Source organism: Lepidochelys kempii, chromosome 5, assembly GCF_965140265.1.
Source record: "Lepidochelys kempii isolate rLepKem1 chromosome 5, rLepKem1.hap2, whole genome shotgun sequence".
NCBI classification, from domain to species: domain Eukaryota; kingdom Metazoa; phylum Chordata; order Testudines; family Cheloniidae; genus Lepidochelys; species Lepidochelys kempii.
Window position 1 is genome coordinate 94541650 of NC_133260.1, and position 24858 is coordinate 94566507.

The window sequence follows — 24858 nt, forward strand, 5'->3', positions numbered from 1 at the left end:
TGCAGCTTTCTATAATTTTCACTATTTTTGCCTAAATTGGGGAGAGGGAAAAGCCAGGAATTTTTACTTTCAATCAGTTTATCAAAGTGTGAAGCATAACCTGTTTTGTAGATAACAGATTTTTAACCTTCTGACAAAGGCAAGCTTGCAAAAAGAAAATTGAAGACAGTTGTATGTGATGAATGTTGAAATACATTTGGGAAACGTACTGTCCAGCACACTTGGCTACATCCAGTACATCTTGATGTTCAATTCCTCTGAATAGCCCTTCCCAGTAAAACTCCTGCCAAAACACACTCAGAGTCCAGCAACACTAAATGATCTTTTCTTTAAATGATATGACTGCAGTTTTCAGACAGATTTCAACTTAAATTAAAAATAAAATAAATAAATAAACCTACACCGAAAAGAAAATGCTTTAAAACAGAGCAGAAGTAGGAGGCAGATGGAGTTGTCCATGTAAGAAGTGGATAAACTGTATCATGTACAATCCATTAAAGTTTTATGGAGCCATGACCTACTCACTACTGGATCACAACTTGTTTCAAGCAACATCATGAGCTATACTACACTTCAGATGAATATTTTTGTCTCAGAAAATGAGATCCATACTACATATACTCTTCACTAAACCCCCTGCAGGTAGACTATAGCAAACATACTCTGAAACATGTCCAGAACAGGAAGAGTAAGGTCAATTGTAAACAGCTGCTAATGGTTAATAAATCAATTTTATGCAAATTGGTTAAATATCTTAGAATAAAATTGGTTTAAAAAACAAGATACTTGGCCTACGGGTAGTGAAGTGGGTGGTCTCAGCTTAAGTCCCAATGGATGCGTGTCACTGTCACAAAAGCAATCACTGTAAAAAGGGATTCTCAAAACAGTCTCAGTCTAATTCAGCCTTTACGGCTCTTTCTCTCTGGCTCTACCACCATTCCAGTGGCCTCGTTAGTTCAGAACTGAGAAACACTGATGGTGGGTACTTGCACTCCCACTAATTATACTATATCAGTTCTGTGGCTAGAGTGCTGCAGTGCCCACATCTGCTGAACTGAGACCTTTCGTGAACAGTGAAATAACCCTCACTCCCTTTCCTCATTTTAAGATAAAGGGTAAAACAAAGCACAGTTAAAAGAGCAAACCACACAATACTACTCTCTGCAAACTGCGCATCTTGTGACACATACCGATACTTTTCTCAGGCTAGGAAGGCACTCTGTTTCACTTCTTGCACCACACTGCAACAAATGTGTACTGCTATCAATCACATAATAAACTTTTCACCTCTCAAGTTAGCATCAAGATCTGTATTAGTTGTAAGTTTCTGAGTAATACTTTCAGCCAAAGACAGTTTGATAAACTATGATATGCTATTACTCCATAATAAACTTAAAGTAACTTAAAAAAATAAACTCAGTCTGCCAAAAATTAACTGTGGCTATACTGCCAGGGGAAAAGAAGGGAGAGGAGGATGAAGAAAACTGAATACTGTGGTCAGACTTTGAAAACACACCATAAGACAACATATGTTTTGTCAGTTACAGCAGACTGCGTGACAGACAGCAAAACCACATTTCCGCACTTTTTTTTTTTTTTTAAATGCTTCTGTGGCTTTTTGCCACTGAGTAATATTATGGTTTACCAAAATGTAGCCTATGGTCTTGTTAATTTCATCTTTATTTAGCTAGGTCTATAATCTTGCCACCCTCTTAGTCACAAACTGAAAAGGTTTCAGTCAAGTGTTTATAGAAAACTACACCTCAACATTAATATATTTTATTCACACACAAATCCATGAAGGTTATGTCTATTGTTTTTCAGATTGTTTTGTACATCTATAATTATTCCTTTTCATAAATGCCACCTTCCTACTACAACTAGAGACTTAGTCCAATTATGTTAAAAAAGGTGGACCATATGATGTGGAAATGTGAAACCACTGAACTACCTACAAATTGTTTGCAGACCTGTTTATGAACATTCACTACCTGTTACTCAAAGAAAAAAAGGGAAGAGTGATGTGAAGGAAAGTGGGTTTGATAACTTGTAGATAGTTCAGAGTATGTTTTCTTTGTGTGTGTTTCAGTAAGGGATATGAAAATAAGGCGGAAAATATTAACCTTAAATATAAAATAATCCAATTTAAAAATTATAGAATGCTTTTGCAGGAAGTCAGTTTTCACTATTCTAACTGCACAAAGTTCCATATGTAGAGGCAGAGGAAACAAATAAAAAAATGCCCACTTTTACACACACACACACAGCCAGGTAAGGTAGAAGCTCTAAACTCACCATCTAGACATAGACCCTGTTTACACTGACAAAAAGGTGTGATTCTCAACTGAGTCACCCAACTTTATTGAAAACCCCCCTTTAACATCTTTAAGAATATCTGGTCATAGATTAAGCTTTTTTTTGTGACCACATAGACAGGGCCATAATGCAAATTAGCAGATACTAGGGAGAGGACAGTACCAAACGCATAACTGTTTCACATCCTAATTTAGCACCCTTCACAGCAGAGTAGCCAAGTGATGACCAGATACAAAGACTGATCTTCTTATGCCTAGAAGTAGGCCCCTGACAACTTTAAGACACAGTATCACCAGTGTGGGAAAGCTCACAGTGGTGGTTAAAGAGAGAGCTTCAGATCTATCAAGCCAACATCTTTCACTACCTGTTAATTTCAAAAGCAAAAATGCATCATCAGTGCTTATCTATGAAGACCTCATAGTATAACACTCACGCAATACACAATGAAATCACTATAATATCAAATCTCCCTCCTCCCACGCCACAGGCAAAGCAGTCCCAAGACTAACGTTTTAAGTATAACTCTTTGCAGTACCACGTTGAAATTTTTTATGCATTTTGGGATCATAAAATACTTCTGAAAGACTCAAACTGAAGTCACATGTATTCGACTAAGATTTGTGGTCTTCCCTGTTGCCCTACAACAAAGGAGATTTATTTACAGTTTTAATTATTCTCCACATTAACCCCTGCAAAGATAAGAAATAGAGCAAGAGTCAGTTACAGCTCCATGGTTTTTAAATGAATGAAAGGAATGTTAACAATCAGTTAAAGCAAGGAACTGGGTATCTGGACACCGGCAACATACACTATAAACTGCCATGGGCTAACTGTGACTAAATATACGGAGGCACAGAAAAGTTAAATGAAAAGCCTACTTTTCCCATCTCAATTATTTGTACTGCACTACCATCTACCAGTCACAAATCAAGGCCCCATTGTGCAATGCACTGTGTAGACATTCACCAACAAGCCCCTACCTTAATTAAGTTACAATCTACATATAAATATATCACTACTCAGTGGTGTTGAGAGGCTTGATTCTACATACGGCACTTATATGGCTCCCATTACAGTAATATCTATCTCCTTCATGTATCAGTCCTGAAAACCCCACTGAGGTAGGAAAATGCTATTATCCCCATTTTACAGATGGGGAAATGAGGCACAGAAGCCCAGATTTGAAAAGGTGTTTAGGTGCCTAAAAATGCAGGTAGGTGCTTTTGAAAATCTGTATGCCTAAGCAAGTAAGCGCCTAACTCTTGTTGAAATCAATGGGAGTTAGGTGCCTAATCCGCTTTGGTGCTTCTGAAAATCCCACCAGGTACCTATCTGCAAATGTAGGCACCTACATACCTTTCAAACCTGATACAGAGAAACCAAGTGATTTGCCCAAGGTCACATAGGAAGTCTATGGTGGTGCAAGGAATTGAATCTGGGTCTCCCAAGTTCCCAGTCCACAATGATCCAGCAGTTGGCAAACATTAACATTACAGATGCACGATGCATCAAGATCTTTAGAGGAAAGACATAAGCACTATTTCATAATGAAAGTTACTCATTTGTGCCACAAAATTAGAACTTGCAATGATAAGCAAGTGACAGTACTCCGTTTTCCTAAGAAAACCACAGAAGCTTTCTCACGTACCCCATACTAATTTCAAGAGTCATTTCTTGCATCTATAGCTTTAAGTCACCAGCCTTCCACCACAGATTTAGATCAACCTTATGATGCCCAATATAATTTACACTTTAGGGCAGAGGTGGGCCACATCCGGCCCGCGGGACCACTCTGCCCAGCCCTTGAGCTCCTGGCCGGGAAGGCTAGCCCCCGGCCCCTCCCCCGCAGTGACGCTGCCATGCCGCCAGCACTCTGGCCTGCCGCTCCTGCCGGGCTGCGAGCTCCTGCCACTCTGAGAAGCATGGTAAAGCAGGCAGGGGGCAGTCAGGAGACAAGGAGCAGGTGTGGTTGGATGGGTCGGGAGTTCTGAAGTGGGCAGTCGGGGGGAGGAAATGGGACGGGACAGATAGGGAGCTGGGGCCAGGCTGTTTGGGGAGGCACAGACTTCCCTACCCGGCCCTCCAGACAGTTTCACAACCCTGATGCGGACCTCGGGCCAAAAAGTTTGCCCATCCCTGCTTTAGGGGTTATTTTCCTTTACAAGTATGTAGGCTAAGAGTATCCCACGAGTCTTCTCACTAGTCCACAATGATCTATCAGAATCAATGTAGAGAGAAAACCCCCCACAAAAAAATAGCAACTGAATTGCAGACATAAAACAGAGCTGGGTCGATTGCACCTACACTAGGAGTATACTATTTTGTTTGTAGGTAGGGCACACAAATCCATTCCATTGTAGCTTTGCTTTTGAAAAGACCTTCTTAAAGAGAGGGAGAATTCAAACGTTTGTATTTTGCAAATGAAAGACCTTTAAAGTAAGTAACTAAGGCTTGGTCTACTCTACCGACTTATGTTGGTATAACTACATCACTCAAAGTTATGGATTTTCCACACCCTGACACAGTTAAATTGACCTACCTCCACCCCTTTTGTAGGCAGCGCTATGTGGATGGGAGGGCTTCTCCCATCGACACAGCTACTAAAGCTCTCCCGATGGCGTAGGTAGCATCTTCACTAAGCTCTACAGCTGCAGTGCTGTAAGTGCAGACATGTCCTAGAGTTGGCGAAGAGTATGGGAGAGGGCACAATGAGGTTGCTAATGCCTGTTTGAAAAAACATATTGATATATTCAAACGTAGCTCCTTCTCTTCCAGTACAACAGAGACACACAACCTCAGAAAATCCCACCTCCTATATATTCTCATTTGGACTCCATTCACATTCCAGAGAATGAGCTAGAACAGGGGTAGGCAACACGTGGCTCCGGAGCCACATGCGGCTCCTTCTATGGGCGCCAACTTTCCAACGTGCTGGGGGGTGCTCACTGCTCAACCCCTGCCCCTGCCATGGGCCCTGCCCCCAGTCCACCCCTTCCCTGAGCCTGCCCTCGCTCCTCCCCCCCCCAAAAGCCTGCTGCACGCCACAAAACAGCTGATCGGGAGGTGGGGGGAGGGAGCGGAAAGCGCCGACTGGCAGGGCTGCTGGTGGGCAGGAGGTGCTGGGAGCAAGGGAAGAGCTGACATATTACTGTGGCTCTTTGGCAATGTACATTGGTAAATTCAGGCTCCTTCTCAGACTCAGGATGGCCACACTGAGATAGAAGCTTGCAGTGCTAGCATCCTCTGTATCTACATTCAGTGTGAGAAAACTTAAGCAAAAATGCAACTGCAATTTCTGTTACAATAGGGTTTTAGACAAAAATGACACAAGCAGAATGGTCTCAGAGATTTTAAGGATGTGGCAGACAGGACAACAGCAGGTAACAAGAGGTCTCTTATGCTGCCACTCTTGCAGTTGAAACCACAATCCTATGCCACAGCGATGAGGGTGATATAGGTTAGTCAGACAAAGAACTGTTAAAATTTACTCTGGAACCAGGAAGATGTATAAAGATAGATGAAGTGGATCAAAACAAGAAATAGACCAGATTTGTTTTGTATTCATTTGTATTCATTTTCTCCCCCTTCCCTCCCTCCCTCCCTCCGTGAAATCAACACCTGCTAAACCCAGGGTTTTGAGTTCTATTCTTGAGGGCGCCATTCTGTTTCTCCTTGATGCAAAGCCTCCCCCTTGGTTGATTTTAATTCCCTGTAAGCCATGTTGTCAGTTGCCCCTCCCTCCATCAGAGCAATGGCAGACAATCGTTTCGTGTCTTTTTTCAGCGCAGACGCCATAGCAATGGGAACATGGTGCCTACTCAGATCACCGCGGCAATTATGAGCACGATAAACACCACGCACATTATCCAGCAGGATATGCAGAACCTATATGGTTCTCCCATTTGGGGGAGGGATAGCTCAGTGGTTTGAGCATTGGCCTGCTAAACCCAGGGTTATGAGTTCAATCCTTGAGGGGGCCATTTAGGGATCTGGGGCAAAAACTGGGGATTGGTCCTGCTTTGAACAGGGGGTTGGACTAGATGACCTCCTGAGGTCCCTTCCAACCCTGATATTCTATGATTCTATGAAATGTGTGAAGAATTCCCATTTCCACATGCTGTCTGGTTTATAGATTCATCAGCAGCATTACTTCCCTTGTATAACCATTAACCACTGGGTAGAACTGACGAAGAGAGGATGTAGACTAAACCAGACAGACAATCTCCTAATGCACTGATTGAAACATATGTAGTGTACGGTGCACATAAAGCCTATCCAGTCTTTTGGTAAACGTTGTGGACCGATATCTTAAAAGTAGGTGTATTTTGTACCATGTCACATACTTTTTGAAATTAAATAAACCAGGCAGTAGTGCTGTCGTGGTGGACTCTCGTCCTAGTTCCCTTTACATTCAGTTGTATCACACAGTGACACAGTGCCCTCTTTCAAAGCTGGAGAATTGGCAGAGGGAATGGTACTGCAGGAACATATGAGACATGAGGTGAAAACTTATCAATAATTCCCTCCAGTTGTTCCTTGTTCTGTGTCTTCTCCTCAGACCAAGAATCTAGCATGGACTTTTTGATCAACTTACACCTTAGTCTGTTTTTACATTTGGACAGGGAATGAATCTTCAAATTAGCGTCTCCCATTTCCCCACACTCTCCTCTCCCCCCAAAATCCACTTGGTAGAAGACAGAAGAGTAAGTGTTTTTAGTGTTACACATCACTGATATAAAGTATAGGGTGACATTGTTGGCCATGACACTAAATACAACTTGATAGCAGTATACGTGCTCAAGGACTGTGTTTTAAAGTGAACACTAATTTAAGCCATTTTAAAATATGTCCTCCCTTCCCCCTGTAAAAATATATATTCAATTCATATTTTTCACTTCTAGAGCACCTTCCATTGGAGGACTTCAAAGCAGTTTTAAATGTTAACCAGCTAAGCCTCACATGGCTCCTGTCATATAAATATTATTACTCCCCCTTTCTGAAACAGATGCACAAAGAAGTTAAATGATTTGCCAAGGTCACACACCGGGAGTTCATAACAAGACACAGGTAAGGATTCCAGATTTCCCCAGTCCCAGAACTGTGCTTTCAATTACAAGATTTTTTTAACTTGATTCAAAAGAGGGTGGAGGGGGAGGGGGAAGGAGGTTAAATACCAATAGAATTAAGGTTAACAGTTCCAAAATGTATAACCCATAGTCTCTCATAAATGGGGGGGGGACCCACATCTTTGGATATCTGGCATAAAGGACAGTGCCACCACAAAGATCCTTCAGAACCCACGTTGCCACAGATCCGTTGGCTGCAGGGCAGCAGTACTAGAATGGCTTTTCTGAGATTTCACCATCAGAAATCCACCCAGAATCTCCAGGTTCAGCAAGGAAGCATGCCATGGAGGAGGAATTCAGTGTTTCCACTCTGTCCGGGCTCTGGCTCCAAATCTTGGCAGAGGTCTGAAACTGAAGCTCTGATGGAGTGGTTTCCATTGAGATCTCTGGGAGATAAGCATAGGACAGACCAGGTTTTCCCCACCCCATAACTGTGCTGCAATGATTTTGCCCCCCCCTGCTTGCATGAGTGGAAGGGAAACTATGACTATCCTTGCTTTAAAAGTGAAGCTAAACATGAAGGACTACTGAAAAAAAATCCATGCTAGTATGTAGGAAAGGACATGAATAGGGGATGGGTGATTAACATGAGTACCTTGATTAATCTTTGCTCACTGGCTGAGATTTGAGAATTGCTTTGGTTCCTCCCCTTTCTCAGAGGAAGGTAAAATGGAAAGCAATTGTTAAACAGGATGCAGGAGCAATTCCTCAAGCACTAAACTAAGATGAATGAGATATAATTCCTGGTGATTAGCCCTTCTAAGTCTAAAGTCCACTCCCAAGCTACCTGTGTTTCAGAACTTGAGCAATATTTTAAAAAGTAAAATCTTTATTGCAGTGAATCAAAGAGGCCCTGGGATATGAAAGATCAAAATTCTTCTCCCCCTCATTTCCAAGCTATGCAGTCATTCCAACAATAGTTGTGATTAATTTTAAACACAATTATATTAATACAACAATCATGGTTACAACCAGTAAGTAGCTGTGGGGAAAAAGACCATTCAGAATGGCTCAGACCTGCTGAGTAGAGAAATTAATACACCACGATCTCCCTTATCTTACAGTTTATCTATGCAAAAGAGCACACTGCTATGGAGGCTTTGCGGCCCTGGAATTCAGTCCCTATTTCCCCTTCTCTGCTGTCACACACCCAGCCACACCACAAATTACTTTTCAGGAAGGCTTCTGTCTCAATTTACACAGCAGATATAGACTAGAGCTGCTTCCCTCCCCCCACCACTCCGCCTTTCCAGCCCTCTCCAGTATTAAATTCTAAATAGCTTTGGCTGTCACTGACTACAAGTGCCAAAATGTTTTATTAAGTCTTTGCAGAGAGCATATGTTGGCCCTCTTGTATTTTGATTTGTTGATTCTGGGTTCAAATCTGAGAAAGGAAAAGGGGGCCCTCTGCTTTCAAAAGTGCCTTTCCAAGACAGTAAATCTGCATCACTAGCTATGGATGCAGCTGAAAAAACAGGTGATGGATTAACAGCAGCATTACCATATTCCTTATATGCTAGCCTGGTGATTCCAGGGAGTACTAGAGTGCTATTGACTACTTATTGCTCCCAGGTTTTATGCTGTTGGTGGAGGTGCCGGTCTGGTTTTTTTTTGGCATTTTCAAATTCTTCCGTAAACAGACAGTGGGCAAGAGGCAATATAGACACTAGGGGAATCCGGTCAGAGATACATGGTAAGTAAGTTAGAGGTTTATTGTGTTTGTTTTAAGAGGGATGAAAGGAATTTAAAAAAAAATGCTTTCAGCGAATAAACACTACACTATGCAAGCCAAAAACTGAATCTGGTGGCAGGACATTAGTATGCAAACAGTACACCGTGCATAGGCTGAATGAGATACTCAGACTTCTGCTCAAGTGTGAGATACTCTGTGGAGGTTTTAAGCAAATACAAGAAAACAGAAACACAAATTTTCATTGCCAATGTTCCACATCCCAAAACACAAGAGTAACAGGTTTTTCTCCTTTGAAGAAGTTGAATACAGTCCAGCAAATGTCAAAAATCTTTGGCTGGATGAAATCCTGCCGAGAGCCCATTTAGGCAAGGCAACAGGAAGAAGCTAAGATCGAGTACCTTACCATGCATGCTATGCATGCTTCTTTCTACCACTGAAAGCAGAACTGCGGAGAATGTCATGGCAGCACAAGATATAAAACCACTTACAATACAGGAGTGAACAAGAAAGGGTAGAAAATATATTTTTTACGGTTTTTTTTCTTAAATGACTAAAGCCTCACATGTTTTCAAAGTGCAAGAAATAATGACAAGACAGCAATTTCCTTACATTTTAACAGCACATACCCAGTGTTGCCAACTCTCATGATTTTATTGTGAATCTTACAAAATTTGATGTTTTAATTAAAACCTCTGCCTGCTAAACACAAGCAGATTACATGAGATTCTTGGAGAAAAGCTTGAAATGTGAGCTGAGTGAAACCTGAAGACTCAAAAACCAGGAGGCAAATAAAACAAAGTCAAACTTGATTGGCTTTAAAATCATTAGATTTTTAAAAGACAGTATCTTGATTTTTTGGGACCTGACTCATGATTCTTTAACATTGGTCAACAGTGTATACCATACAAATACATAGCCTCAAAAGGGACCAATTCAAATGTACTGTGGGGACTGTAATTTTGACTTGCCTGACACATTTGTGTATTTAAACCTCTCAGTAATAACACCCTATTAGTCTTCCAAGATAAAAAATTATGCATCTTTCCTCAGCCTGGAAAGAAGACTCCACAAGGTCTAAATCTCACACCCAGAACAAACAAAAGCTATGTAAAGCTCTGCTTACCATTTGAGACATATTCAACCAACTACATACACGTTTTAAATAAACAAAATTATTAATAAAAGTTATAGACAGCTGCTCCTATTTTACTGGAATCCTTCACACAATATTGAAGAACACACAGTGTGTGTGCCTCAACTAATTTTAAATAATTTGTATTTCAAGTTCAAGAAAATAGGGTTACCATGAAAGTGGCTTTGAATCAGTGCAAAAACAAAAAATTATCCTTCAAAATGCTTTATTCTTTCAAAATGTAAGTTGTAATGTTTACTTTTTAGTTCATTATAGATCAGTCAGCCTAATTTCAATAACTGTTTAAAAATGTGTTCCATTATTTTTCCAATCAATAGGGTTATAAGGAATAGCCAGCATTGATTTGTCAACAAAAAATCATGCCAAACCAATCTAATGGGGTTATTGGCCGAGTGGATATGGGAAAGCAGAAGACGCGATGTATCTTGCTTTAGTAAGGCTTTTGACACAGTCCCACACGATATTCTCATATGCAAACTAGGGAAAAGTGGTCTAGATTAAATTACTATAAGGAAGGAAGACCATACTCAAAAAACAGTCAATGGTTCACTGCCAAAAGGGGAGGAGGGGGTCCCACAGTGGTCAGTCCAGGGTACTGTACATATTTCATTAACGACTTGGATAATGGAGTGAACAGTATGCTTATAAAATCTGCAGATAACACCAAGATGGGAGGGGTTGCAAACAGGATTAGAATTAAACATGACCCTGACAAATTGGAGAAATGGTCTGAAATCCATAAGATGAAATTCAATAAAGACAAGTGCAAAGTACTACACTTACAAAGGAAAAATCAAATGAACAACTACAAAATAGGGAATAACTAGCTTGGTGCTAATACTGCTGAAAAGGAACTTGGGGTTATAATGGGTTACAAAGGGAATGAGTCAACAACATGATACAGTTGCAAAAAAAAAAAAAAAAAGGCTAATATTCTGGGCTGTATTAATAGAAATGTCATATACAAGACACAGGAAGTAATTGTACTGCTTCTCTCGCACTGTAACACCTCAGCCAGAGTACTCTCTCCAATTTGTCCACATCCTTTGTAAACCAGGATGGTGGCACCCAGAATTGGATAGAGTCCAAAGGAGAGTTACAAAAATGATAAAAGGTTTAGAAAACCTGACCTCTGAGGAAAGGTTTAAAAGACTGGTCATGTTTAGTCCTTAGAAAGACGACTGATGGGGGTGCGACCTGATAATAGTCTTCAAATACATTAAGGGCTGTTAAAAAACAGACAGGGAATTAACTGTTGTCCATGTTCACTGGTGGTAGGACATGGAATAATGGGCTTAATCTACAGCAAGGGAAATTTAGCTTAGATATTAGGAAATTTTTTCTAACTATAAGGGTAGTTAAGCTCTAAATTAGGCTTCCAAAAGAGGCTGTAGAATCCCCATTATTGGAGGATTTAAGAACAGGGGCTAGACTTGATGACTTCTTTAGGTCCCTTCCAACCCTACATTCCTATGATTCGATCTCTAAAATTAAATAGAGCCTCAACTAAGTTTTTCAGTCACAAAAAAAAAAAAATTGTAATTATGCTAGTTAACACAAGTATCAGTTATCTTTCTCCTAATCCCTTCACATCCATCATCTCATGGATGAGAGGACTTTCTGGGACCCAATGACAGTAGTAGATGTGCTCAATCTGTGGATAGTAAAGAAGTGATTTCTGTAATGATCACAATCAGATCATTCACAAACTGGCCCAGAATGGCGATCTATGTGATTCTCAATTATTTTACACAATATTTAAGTATATCCCGCCAGCAAGTGACATGCCTAAAACATAAAATAAAAACTAAATCAAGTCTGTGTCCTCTGTATCCAGAAACAGAGCATTATATATGCTTTGGTATTTGAGTGAAGAAAAAAGTCACTTGTTTGTTTTACTTAACCTAGTCAATGAGCACATGTATATACTGAGCAATAAACGCGTGCTCCTCTTTATACAAAAGAAAAAGGAAAACAAAAATCCCTGCCCTGAGGGGCTTACAATATATATAAAATCTCCAATTTTATTTACAACTACACAAACACAACACAAAGCATCACATACCAGAAAAGTTTAGCTCAAGTATACAACAAGTTTTAAAATGTCAGATTTAAAGTTGCTGGTGCAACCTTAATTATGCCCCCTTGTATATCTACTCTGTGCACTGAATGAGGATCTGAAGAGGGACGTTCTTGCCCAGAGTGGTGCCCCCATGGGAAGTGAACAGCCTGTCCCAACGCAGCTCACACTCATCTTCACTATTACACCTGCTCTGGAAGCTCCCAGGTGTTCCCTGTAGAGCAGTGATTTTCAACCTGCAGTGGCAGCAGTAAAATGGATCTGGCTGTTTAGAATGTTCATGTTCAGTTCTTAGTTTGGATGCCAATATTTTCCCAGAGAATACAAGCAATACAAGTGAAAGGGCAATCTTTAACAGTTTATAACTCATATAAAGCTGAATGGAATTGCATATAGCAAAGAAAGCCCTTGGGTAAAACAGGGCCTCTTCTCCCTGACAGGTTCCTAGTGCCGGCTGCAAACAATGGAGGTGTTAGAGCTTCTCAAAGAAAGATTGTAAGAATCTTTCTATTATAAAAGTGCTGGACAACCTAATGATAGGACTCACTACCAATTTCCCCCTCTTCCCCCCCCCCACACACACACACAAAAAATGAGGCAGCATTAAAGCAAATCAGCATCTTTCCAAGAGAAAAGAACGCTTTTATGTTTCAGCGCTACAGAGTAATGCCTTGCTGACAGTAAAAACAAAACGTATGTCTTAATTTAAAAGTTTGCTCAGTATGTTTTATGCTGTTTCCTGTGTCTTAAGCATCTGTCTGAACAGCCAAGATACTTAAAACTTTGTTGTTTTTTTCTTTCCTCGTCAATGAAAAGACCATGATGAAACACAAGGGCTTGCCTTAAAACACACATTCTTCTGACGTGGCAAGGGGCAAACTTTTTGCTAGGTTCCCACCAGAGGAGGGTAGTGTAACATCTATTTGGTCAAAGGACATGGGGCCCACCAAACTCATGACTTGGCAGTCAGGGTGAGGGATGTTTTTTGTTTTAATTCCAAGGTATTACATATTTCTAAATTTCTTATCCAAATAGATGGGTGAGCTATTTAATTACACTGGCTTCACTGAGTAGGCTGAATAAACTTAAACTAGGACAGATAAAGTTTGGTTGTCAAACTGATTAGTCAATCCACTTTTTATAATTTTGAAACTTTAATGGAAAAAAGTCACAAGTAGGCTATTCTCCCTTAACAGCATTGTACAATGCTGCAATCTTCAACATTTCACTTCTAAATCTCTCTTATTTTGAAGTTTTCGAGCTCAATTCTGACTACCCACTGCTTGTATCTCTATTAAATCTTTCCTACTGTTTACAATGGAGAGCAAATTTAGCCAGTGTAATTTTAGTTGGTTCTCCAGCTATTCTTCGAATGAAAGACAGTATACATTCAATCACAGGCTAACTTTTTCCTAAGATTTTATTTATATATATATATAAAAGAGTCCAATCCCCTGCCTTAAAAACCAAACGCTTTCCTGTTATATATGTAGCATATATACACAAAACAATTTTCAGTGATATATGCATTTTATGGCCATGAAGATGAAAAATAGTCACAACTTAGCCCTAAATTAAAGAAATCGATTCCCATCTTTACCCTTTTACCAAAACAATTTACTAAAGGTGCAAGAAGCAAGCACACTCAAAGCTAGGATGTCATACAAGCCATATATTAGCTCAGTTGGCAATAAATCTCCTTTTACTCTCCAAGCTCTATAAAACTTTCTTAAATAGCTCACTATAAAGCCCCAACCTAATTAAAAACAGCTTCCTCTGCAACAGTGGCCTTGATTTCACTTATTTACACATTAACTGCAGCCTCCGTTTGGCCAATCCAGTCTATTCCCTGTACCACACAGGGCCTTTTATCTGCCCTGGACAGCATTTTCTCCAGCAGATGAAGTAGATGCCGATTGATTTGCTGTCAAGCATGGTAAATTAATAGCAACAAATTGCTGAGGGCCCCATCTCGCTGCTCCACCATGCTTCGGCAGTTTTGCTTTATTTGCTCCATGATGGGCAGCAGTCAGGCCTCTTCAAGTCAATTTCTTCTTAACAACCTGCAATACTTTTCAATGGTGAAAATAGAGCTGTTCCTTGTAAGTCAGAAATCAATATCCTATTGCCCTTAGAAAATGCTAAACAAGCAGTATTGGCAATCCACTTGGTACTAGAGGGTATCAGATATAATGCAAATCCATACTGCTTCCCTTCTCGTAGTTATTACAGTTTGCTAAAAGGTTCCTAATGTCATTTATCATCATTTACCATCGACTACTGCAGCTATGATTATGATATCCCATCAGCTAGTAGAGCCCTTTCATTTCTATTCAATTAATATTTTAGCAGCACTCAAACAGTTGTTGCTCAAGTCTTATAATAAAATTTACATGTATTGGAGTGAAATTGGGGCTCAGAGGGTACGGGGGGGACAGGGGAGATGACTTACGGTGATTTTAAAAAAATAATATTTCATTTATATTTTAATATCCAGCTTCTTGAGAGCTGAAATTTCTTTTTAAAAAAAGTGATATCACAATTTTTTCCCTGAGAATTCCTTTTAAACAGCAGAAATGTAACTGAAAGAAGGCACCGCCTTTTACATTTACTATCTCTAAAAACATACTCAAAATGAGATGAGATATTTTTACTCTAGTTAATTTTCCCCACCAATCCCACTCAAACGTTTGCTGTCTATAGCTAAATACCGATACTTATTTTAAATGATAATCACTAATATTGGATTACAGCTGTCAGAATTCATGTCTGATCACAGAAATTTAAATGAACTCGACCATATGATTAAAAACCCCTAATTCTAAATATTAGATGACCAGCAAAAACCAGCACAAAATTAAGAGTCAGGAACAGCACATCAATGGATACCCACAACCACCTCCTTAACTTTTTTAAAGAATTCATGATAAGACAGTTTAGCAAGAAACAGCCATTTTCAAGTTATACTCCATTTTCCCCCTTTATTACTAGGCCTTAAGGGTGTAGGGAAGCATTGTTTCACATTACAATCCAAAACCGCGTCTAACTTTTCTGCTATTTCTTCTAAATTTGTCTGCTCAGCTCTATTGATCCTAGCAGAGATTTCTAGAAATTAGGCTACTATTTTAAGCTTTAATGCCACATGTCGTAACCTACCCCATACTTCTCTTAAAAATATTATATATATATATATATATATGAAATTCTACCAGTCTAATGCTATTTACTCAGTTACCAAAATTTAAATTAATTATGTTCTCAAACATAATTGTTAAAAATTGGCAACATTATGCAGGCTTAATTAAGATTAAATCCAATTTACTAAATGTACTTTAATTGGTACTAATTACATTAGCTTTCCTTTCAGAATGACAAATTCCCCATAGGTTTCACTTTAATAGTCTTCTATCAAAATCAACACAGGATGACTGATGATGAGGATCACAGGAGGGGCGGGAGGAGAATCTATCACTCCCCCCTCCCCATCACACATGCACCCACACTGTCACTGCTGTGTGTGTTTATCCTTCTATCAATTTGCTAAGTCAGAGTCATGACTCCATCACAGCCATCATTTTCTGTTCCAATGAAAAATTTCTCTAAAAATAAATACACTGTGGCTGGGAGCAGCCAAGAAGAACAGAAGCTTTAACAGAAAAATACACAAAGGTTTCAAATATCAGGGCCACCAATTACTAGGGTACTTCCAAGGACTCCAGGGAGTCCTACTCTTGAACCCTCTGAGACGCAAATCTAATAAGTGAATAAGCCTAACCTGATCTGGAGAACTAGGCCCAATTACGCCGCAGGGCAACTTCACTGCATTATTGCCTGCTTTCCATTACAAGAGCATCCAGTGAGTACATCTGGAAAAGAAGCTAAGAGGAATCAAGGCTGTCTGCCTAGGAAAACAAATAAAGACAGATATGCCTCTGTGCTGGGGGGGGAAATATAATAAGTAGGTGGTTTGCAAAGCTGTCTGTATTTCATAATGTGATAAACTGCCCTCAGGATTTTTGATATGATTCAATTTAGGAAGCAAAAAAAAAGGGGGGGGCGAATAGAGGGGAATTGCTCTATTTCAACTATGTAGAATTTGAAGATTGGGGGAGGAGGAAACGAAAGGAAAATTTAAGGTGGAAGCCTGAAAGTACCTCTCTCTCTCTCTCACACACACACACTACAGGAAAGACTATCAGGGATTACTATGGGAAACTGGGTCTTACTATTACAGTTATAGGGACAGACAGGAAATATTTTGTGGTTGCTACACCAGCAAGAGAAAAGGAGAGAAACGCTGTGACATTAGTTATAAGATTTCATGTTGGAGGACACACAACAAAAAAGCCAGCACAACGACAGAACAGGAGCCATGTAAGACACAGAGATAAGATTTCAGCGCGATAGCAAGTAAGTTTCTTAGCTGTAATTCATTTGAGTCACCAGCATTTGATAAAGTATTAAAGTGTTTTGGGTGCAGCGTTTACAGCCCAGATCCATAGACGTATTTATGCTCCTAGCTTCCTTTGGAGGAGCCTAAATACCTTTATGAATCTGGGCCTTCATTACTAATCTGAATAAAAACAATGGAAAAACTGTATTTTAATTAAATTTAGCCCTTAGTAAGCCCCATGTTAAATGTATAATTTCTTCAGAATACTGTGAAAGTTCCCAGCATTATAACAGTATCTCATTTCTGAAACTGAATACTTGGAAAAAAAAAATCAAATTTTTGTTTTTAATTCTAAGCAATATAATTACTGACTTTAGATCTTGGCTGTTTTTGCTAAGTGTATATAGGTTTAAGTGCACACACATTTAAATCCTTTGTATTTCTAGATACTTCACTGATTTCTTAACGTTTGGCTGCAATGGTTATCTTGGAATGCCTATGGCCAAGTGCTAGATAGGAATCCAAAAGTCTCTGTAGGTCACCTATTGTGTTTATTGTTTTTATATGTAACAATTTCCTTTTTAAAAATTTTACTCAAAACCACCTAGCTGTGCATTGAGGAGCAGATCCAAAACCTGAGGAAGTCAATGGGAGTCTTTCCACTGATTCAAATGAACTTTGGATAAGGCCCATATAAACTTATCACTGTTACCCTAGTGGTCCATATGCCCCCCTATTCCTTTCAAGTGTTTGTTGCACCCACTTGTTGAATCTTAAATTAAAGTAGGTCCTGATCCTGCAGAATTACACATGTGCTTAACGTCACTCACTGACTAGTACCACCAAATTTAACAGGACTACTCACATGTGTAACGTTATATACACGCACGTGTCTTGGACTGAGAACCCCTTGAGTCAAGGACTCTCTCTTTCTTTGTGTTTGTGATGCATAGTGCCTACTATGGTGTTACTATGGTGTGGCCCTAATCATAATTGGTGCCTCGGGATGCTAATGTAAAACAAAAACAAACAGTATTTGACTACTTCACCAGTATTTGACAGCTTTCAACAAGATAAAAAAAATCTAATTTCCACAACTCAAAATAAAGTTTAAAATCCCACACTTTGAACATTTTTAAACTGGTTTGTACAAATTTCTGTTTCTTCTCCCATCCATTCAATTCTGTTGTTTACATTATCCAGCAACACTTGCAAATTAAAAGCAGCAATTCATTTTAGAAAACTTCTGAGTAAACACCAAGTAAGCAGTTTTCACTCTACAAAATGGAAGTCATATCTTTGTTTCATTCTCTTTCATACATGGTTGAAGCCCAAACTTAAATGAATTTTAATAATCTGATTTACACCATGATCCTAATCCTGGCCTAGTTGCTAGATTTCAAGGCACAGAATTGACCCCTTAGAACATCCTCATAGCAAGCTTATTTACCCTGTAGAGTTTTGAGAACTAATGGACACAATTTCTGTATAAAGGTCCAAGTAAGTAGTCTCAAGGGACCAGTACGTGGTTTTGCATCCATTTCTTGTGTCGAACTTTTTAATTTCCTCCCGTTCCAGTTTCACTGTTTAAAGATAACAGTCCCTTTTCCATACACAGAGTATACTGCCTTTTGCCTTGATGCCTAATTTTCAGAAGTTAAATTTGGCTCCAAAAAGAATAAATTGCCTAAAATCAAAGCTCAGAATTTAGATAGCTCTGATCCTACAAACCTTACTTACAAATCCATACTCATGCACATAATCCCAGCTCACAAAAGTAGTCCCATTTACTACAATGAGACTATGTGAGTAAGTGTAACAGAATCAGGCTTCTTATTCATGTGGAAATAATGCACGATTAGGTACAGACACAATAACCTCTTTAAGTTCTTATACTGAACCCATCAGTGAGGTACCAGAGCGCCACAGTGCACAAAAAAAATATTCAACCACTTAAATGTGCAATTGAACAAGGTCACAGAACATAGATTCCTACTTTAAAATTAGACTGATATGTAACTTTCTCCCACAGTGAAATGTTTGCATACCTGTTTATGCATCTCTATATTCAACCCATAGGACATCTCGTAATACTAAGAAAAAAGGAAAGATTGATTCTGTTAGACCCTGTAATCATACAAGTGTTTCCAATATTCAGTTTGAATGGCAGCTATAACAGCATATTATATACAAAAAAAAAAATTACCAATATTTGCAACCTCCCAAAATTAGAATGGGAATTTCCCAACATCTTATTTTTCCCTCTGCTTTTAGCTCTGCATTGCTCCATGTCAAATTTATAAGTAACAGACACAAACAACACAACACTAAAAACACCTGACAATTGGAGTCAAAGATGAGAAATGGTGAAAATATATGGGAAATGCTCTAAATTTTGCACCCTAGTACACATTAAAGATGCAAAAAAAAAAAAAAAAAATGCCCGAAGTGCTAGGAACCAGACATGTACATAAATCAGCAACATCATGCAGACAGTTTATTCAATATTTTAAATTAAAAACACAAAATGCTAAAATGTAATAAAAGGGTTGCAAAAAAATAAAATAAAAAGGAAATTCAGAGTTAAAGCAGACATTCCATTTTTAATATCTCCTGTTGTGTCTCAATATCGCTGGGAGCTCAGTTCAGCATGTAATGTCAGTAACGTATGTGCTCCAGTACCTAGGCACATCAGGCATGGGAAGGACAAAATGTGAGACTTAACTAAATACTTGTGCTTTTGGTAAATGTAGGGTTTAAGGTTATTTACCTTTGTTGTAAATATTTGTGTTATAGGTCATGTACACATGGAAAACAAACTATTCCCTCAGACTTACAAGAGAGCAGTCAGAAACAGCTCCTTTGCTGTAGTCATGATCCATCGTGCAATTATGTATTTAAAGCCTTCTTTATATGCAAGTTATTTACCATACAAACCACAACTATGGGGGAAATCCTTTTTTTTTTACAGCTCAGACCACTGACAGTATGAACCAACAGCTCACAAGCAATATTTTTTCAAAGATCTAAGGCTTCTAAAATTCTTGGTTCTGTCCCTTCATAAAAAGATAAATAAAGTAAATAAATAAAAAGGATTGACCTAAATCACATTATGGACAAATGACAGGAGTGGGAAGTAACAAAACAAAAAAAAGCAGCAAAAGCTATGCCTATTAATTCGGGTATGTCTTTAACAGACTAACAGGCTTCCTGTTAGTATTCCCATATACTTAAACACTGAAAGGCAAATCTGAAGGAGAAACGAATTTCTAAAAGCAGGTTATAAAACCCCCTGAAAGTAAGGGCTTATAATGGAAACACTGATGTAAACTCGTCTGTAGCAGTGCTATCTATCATCATAATCTATCTGAATGTATTTTTGTTTTGGTCCACAAAACTAAGACACATTTTGAATTTGTTATGCAGCTTGCTTACCATAACATAATGTCGCTGCATCTCTGTCTTCTCACTGGCCAGCTTCTCACATTCTAGCTTTAAACTGTTCAAGACATTAAAAAATAAAATAAAATAAAATACATGAGTACAGTACTACATAATGCTAGTTTTACATCCTTTTGAACACACATTTACTTTCCTTTCGAGTCATCTTCTGCAAAATATAAATAAAAATGTAAGTCCAAGCTATTGTTTGTGGGTGGAGTCCTGTTAGTTTCCCCTTTCAACAAGTATTGTGCAAAATCCTCCTCTCATGAGCCAAATGTATATGGTACAGTATACATCAAAAATGTATCTTACTCTGAAAAAAGTAGATTGGTTCATAGAAAAATGCTTCTTATGAAGGTCAGTATCTATAATATTAAAAATGTAAAAAAAATCACCTACAAACACACACATAATTTAGTTACTTTGACTACCATCATTTTTGTAGGGAATGATGTCTTTTCAAGGGAAAAGCACTGTTTGTTTTTCTGTTGATGAAATTGTAAAGAAAATTTTGCACATCGTCCCATTGACATCAAAACCGTCTTTGGCTGTTTTGTTTTCAAAAGTGCACAAAACAATTTTGTGATAAGCCATTCCTCACTTGAAGAATAAAATGCTCTTCTACCCTAAAGCTAATTGACTAGTTCACCAGCTATGCTTCCAGGTTATCAGCACTCAACATTTCAGGGGAAGGCATGAAGGAGCTAGGTCAAGAGAAGAATACCAGAAGCAACCAAATGGCTTCCCTTGGCTTGATCCACCCCAAAAATAGAAAGGGGGAAAAAAAAAAAAAGAAAGAAAACCACACTATTTCCAATATTTGACATTTGATTCTTCTAAGTCTCCAGCTTCAAAGCATTTTCTTAGTTGCTTCATCCTCCCAACTGCAGATCTTTTATTTATGTCTGGGCGTCCAACAGGACAAGTTTTCACTTGGAGGGAGACTCCCACATTTTAGATTAATTCTTCATCAGTTCTTAAGAGTCTCTGACAAAGTATTTTAACAACATGTTTCAATGAGACATTTGAAATCACAGTCACAGTATTTTGAAATCCCCCTCATCTAAACAGTCACAGCTCCAGACTATTGGAGAGGGGGAAATGTTGGCTTCCTGACACAGGTCTAGCAGGGCTGGGAACCTGTCTTTCCGCTTGGGAGGAGGCAAAAAAACAAAAACAACAAAAAACAACCCCCAAGACACCAAAAGCAATCCACACATGTTCACACCTTTGCAAACAAAACAAAAAAAAAAGTGACAAGAGCTAAGCAAACACGAGGATCAGGGAAAGTAAACATCATTACCTGTGGTACTGAGCCTGTAAAAACTGAAACTCCTCCTTAATCCGATCGCAGGATTCGGAAATTGTGAATTTAAAGGGTTGAGCAGGCTGGTGCGGTGCCTAAAAATAATGATCATTATGAAAGGTTTTAATTATGCCTCCTCTAAGCCAGTCCCAGAGACGCACACACACATGCCCAGCCCGGTGCGTTTAAGGGAGCTGGGTCACTCACACAGCAGTAAGGACGAAAGGTATTAAAACTCACCGACTTTACATACGCACGCACACACCAGTGTTTCCTCTTTGAAACATAAAAGTCCCTCGCCCTTTACGCACATACACAAGCCCGCTCCAGCCTTGCCCGCACCTATACGGACCTCTAATAGAGGGAGGCAGTCATGTCTGGATCATCTGTCCCCATCCCCACCCACCAACCCTGTAATCAAACTGTCAGGCTTGCGGAGCGGGTGCGGGGGGTCTGTGACCCTACTGCTAAACTGGGGTGAATGTGGAGGGAGGGCGAAGAGATGAGGCAGAGGAGAGGAAATCGCAGGTCCCTCCGCGGGAGCTGCTGGAGAAGGAATACACTTTGGGGATAATAAGAATCAGATTAAGAGCTGGAACCCTCAGTCCCTCCTTCTCGCTTTAGTTTGCCTTTGACTCTGTAAAAGACCGGAGTGATCGTAACTACAAGCGGCAAAATCGTTACACTGGAGAGCCTGAAAAGCCAAAGACAACAATAAGAAAATGGCTACAACTCAATTGTTTCTCCCCCCTCTCCCCCTTTTTTCGTTTGCTTTCTCCAAGCAGGAGGCAAGCGGGCAGCGGGAGAAAGGCTGGCGTGGTGTATTGTGCTGATTGTTCCCAGTTGCAGCCCTCCCCCCTCTCCTTTGGGGACCAAGGCTCAGGGCAGGGGGGGGGGGAACAAACCAGGAGCCACATACAAGTGTCACCCCCCGCCTCGTGTCTACTCACCGGGTGTCTGGTTTGAGGATACATCTTGCTCAGATCGCGAATCATCCAAACCGATTTAGTTGGTGCTTTTGGCCAGAGCAGCTTGGTTCATTGGTTTTAATGGCAACAATGCAAAGGAGGAGGAGGAGGAAAGGGCTGCCCGGCGCTAGCGCTCTGAGGAGCGTCTCCGGCTGCCCCCGAACTCCCCCGCCCGCGGGACTCGCGTGAACACCCAAGAGGAGGGACGCGCGGCGGCGGCGGCGGCGGCTCTGTCCCCGGCCGAAGGGGACCGCTGCCACATTCCACAGGGGCTGTCACTCGCGGGCAGGCATGGTGGCGGCTGGAACGGCAGCTCCGGCGGCCCCTGTCCGGTCGGCAGAGCCCCGTGTCCTGGAGCTTCCTCACCCGCTACCCCAGCGTCCGGCAGGTCCCTCTCCCAAGGTCTCCGCGCTCGGCGGGTCCCTCTCCTAGCGCCCCACCGCTCCAAGGGGGTTTCTCCTCCCCCGCGAGCCGAGCCAGCCCCCTTAGACGGGGAGGAACGGAAGAAGACAAACTCCACTCGCCCCGGCTTCCGAATTCCGCCCCCCAAAACACCCCTCTCGCAGCGTCTCCCGGCTGCAAACTTTTATGGGTCTCAATCGTTATCCCGTCCAAAAAAAAAGGGGGGAAAAAAACCCTCCTTTCCTTTGTCGGAAGAGAAAAACTCCTGGTTGGAAAAAAACTGTTGTCGGGTTTGCGCCTGGCTTTTTCTGCGCCTTGCACGGAGTCGCTGCTTTTCAAAGGTTCAAGTGCAGGAACCTTTTGTTGTGATGTTTCTCCTCTTTCCCGTTCACCAGCTCGCCGCCCTCCCTCCCGCTTTTCCCAGCGCGGCCGGGGGGAAGAAACGCGCTCTTCTTCGCTGGTCTTTGCTGTTTCCCTCCTCGCCCCGCAAACTCCTGCAAGTCGCAGCCCCAGAACAGGATCGCCAAAGCCAGCAGCCACCGCCGCTCCGAGCAGCTCTCACAACGCGCTCTGGCGAGGTGACTTCTTTGACCAAATTTAGCAGCAGCAAATCATTAACATTCTGATACATATTCACAGCCATCGGAAGACAAGGGGGCCGCGGGGCATCCTGGGAGTTGTCGTTTCAGCTGGGAGCTTCCCCCCCCCCGCCTAGCTTGCAAAGTGCAGTCAAAAAGACTGCAACGACCATCAGGCAAAGCGAGCCCTCCTTCCCCGCCCCCTCCCCGGAGCTACCCCCACCTCTTGCTCCTCCTATGAAGGGCGTCGCCGGCGACCAATCAGCAGCGGCTACACATTAATCGCCGTTCTGTATTAATGCCCATCATTTCCCGGCTGACAAATGGGCGAGCGGGTCTGAGGAGGGCGTGCGGCTCAGGGCCGAGTCCCCACGTGGGGACCAGACGTCTCTCCGCGTGACAGCCAATCATGCTGCTTTATCCGATGGGCCACACCTCCATTTCCTCGCTCCTTCTCCCTGCCCGAGGTGGAGCTTTGAGATCGCTGACGTTTCATAGCGCCGGCGTTCGAACAGGGGAAACATTTGTTCAGCTGTCAATCAAAGTAACGTGGGGTGGCTGGGGCTGCTGCTGCTGTATCTTGTGCGCTGGGTGGTGGCAGGAGAGAAGGTTTGGAGGGGGAAAGGGATGTGGTCGCCCTCTGTGCTCCCCCCTCCGTGCCACTCACTGCTGCTATATCACTCGCACCAGGAGGAATGCGGACTAATTAGGGGCCAGTGTCTCCTTAAAGAGACAAGCTCGGCCTTGTGTAACGTGCAGGGACCCCTGGTGAGACAAGAGAGGGAGGATCGCGCTGAGCCCACTTCTTTCAGCTCACATCAATTTTACGCGCCACTGGAGCTGGCGTAATTTTCATGTGAACGGGACTGACTCGCTGCCCTGTTGGGAGCGAGAGAGGCGAGCGCTCGGGGAGCGGGGACAGCGAGGCGATCTGTTAATGTCAGGGTTCCAGGGGGGATCCCCCCTTCCGAGGGATCGAGCAAGATTCCCTCCCCCGAATGACTCGCGTCTAAATGGTTGGAATAGGCAGCCCCCGCCATCGTGAAGGCTGGCTTGAAATGATGCCTCTGGCAAATAGACTGTGGAGGGGGGACTTCTTCCTGCCTCGGCCATCGGAGAGAAGCAATGTTAAAACGATTCGGGTTTTCTTAAGTTTCTTTGTGCAGAGGAAATAGGAGAGAGTTGATAGCAGATTTTTTTGGCTTTAGCTGCTACGGTCCACGTCGCTATTAGGGACACTGACCCTGCAGTGATTACTCATCCAGTGGAAAAAATGGCATAGGCCTCCAAATCCACTATCACCCTGTGCAAAAAGAAGCATCTCCCATTGGCTGTACAGAGTTCTACAGTACTTCACAGCTGGATTCCAGTTACATCTGTGCCTCTCTGTTGCTCCTCT

The 24858-nt window shown here is 41.3% G+C and overlaps 1 protein-coding gene across 9 annotated transcripts in view; it reads right to left on the reverse strand.

Annotated features, from left to right (window-relative positions):
- The window catches only part of LOC140911640 (transducin-like enhancer protein 4), a 121062-nt gene extending 97543 nt beyond the window's left edge, over positions 1–23519 (reverse strand). For 7 of the 9 annotated variants that reach the window (XM_073345090.1, XM_073345086.1, XM_073345085.1 and 4 more), the window contains exons 1-4: positions 22462–23515; positions 21509–21606; positions 20197–20260; positions 18810–18854 (exon numbers count right to left, since the gene is read on the reverse strand). In XM_073345090.1, the coding sequence (XP_073201191.1) occupies positions 18810–18854; positions 20197–20260; positions 21509–21606; positions 22462–22506 (252 nt within the window). In that variant the 5' untranslated portion in view covers positions 22507–23515. Of the gene's footprint in view, positions 1–18809; positions 18855–20196; positions 20261–21508; positions 21607–22461 lie in introns of all 9 variants that reach the window. The other 2 variants (XM_073345091.1, XM_073345089.1) reach the window with 2 other exon arrangements.
- Positions 23520–24858: the final 1339 nt, after the last annotated feature.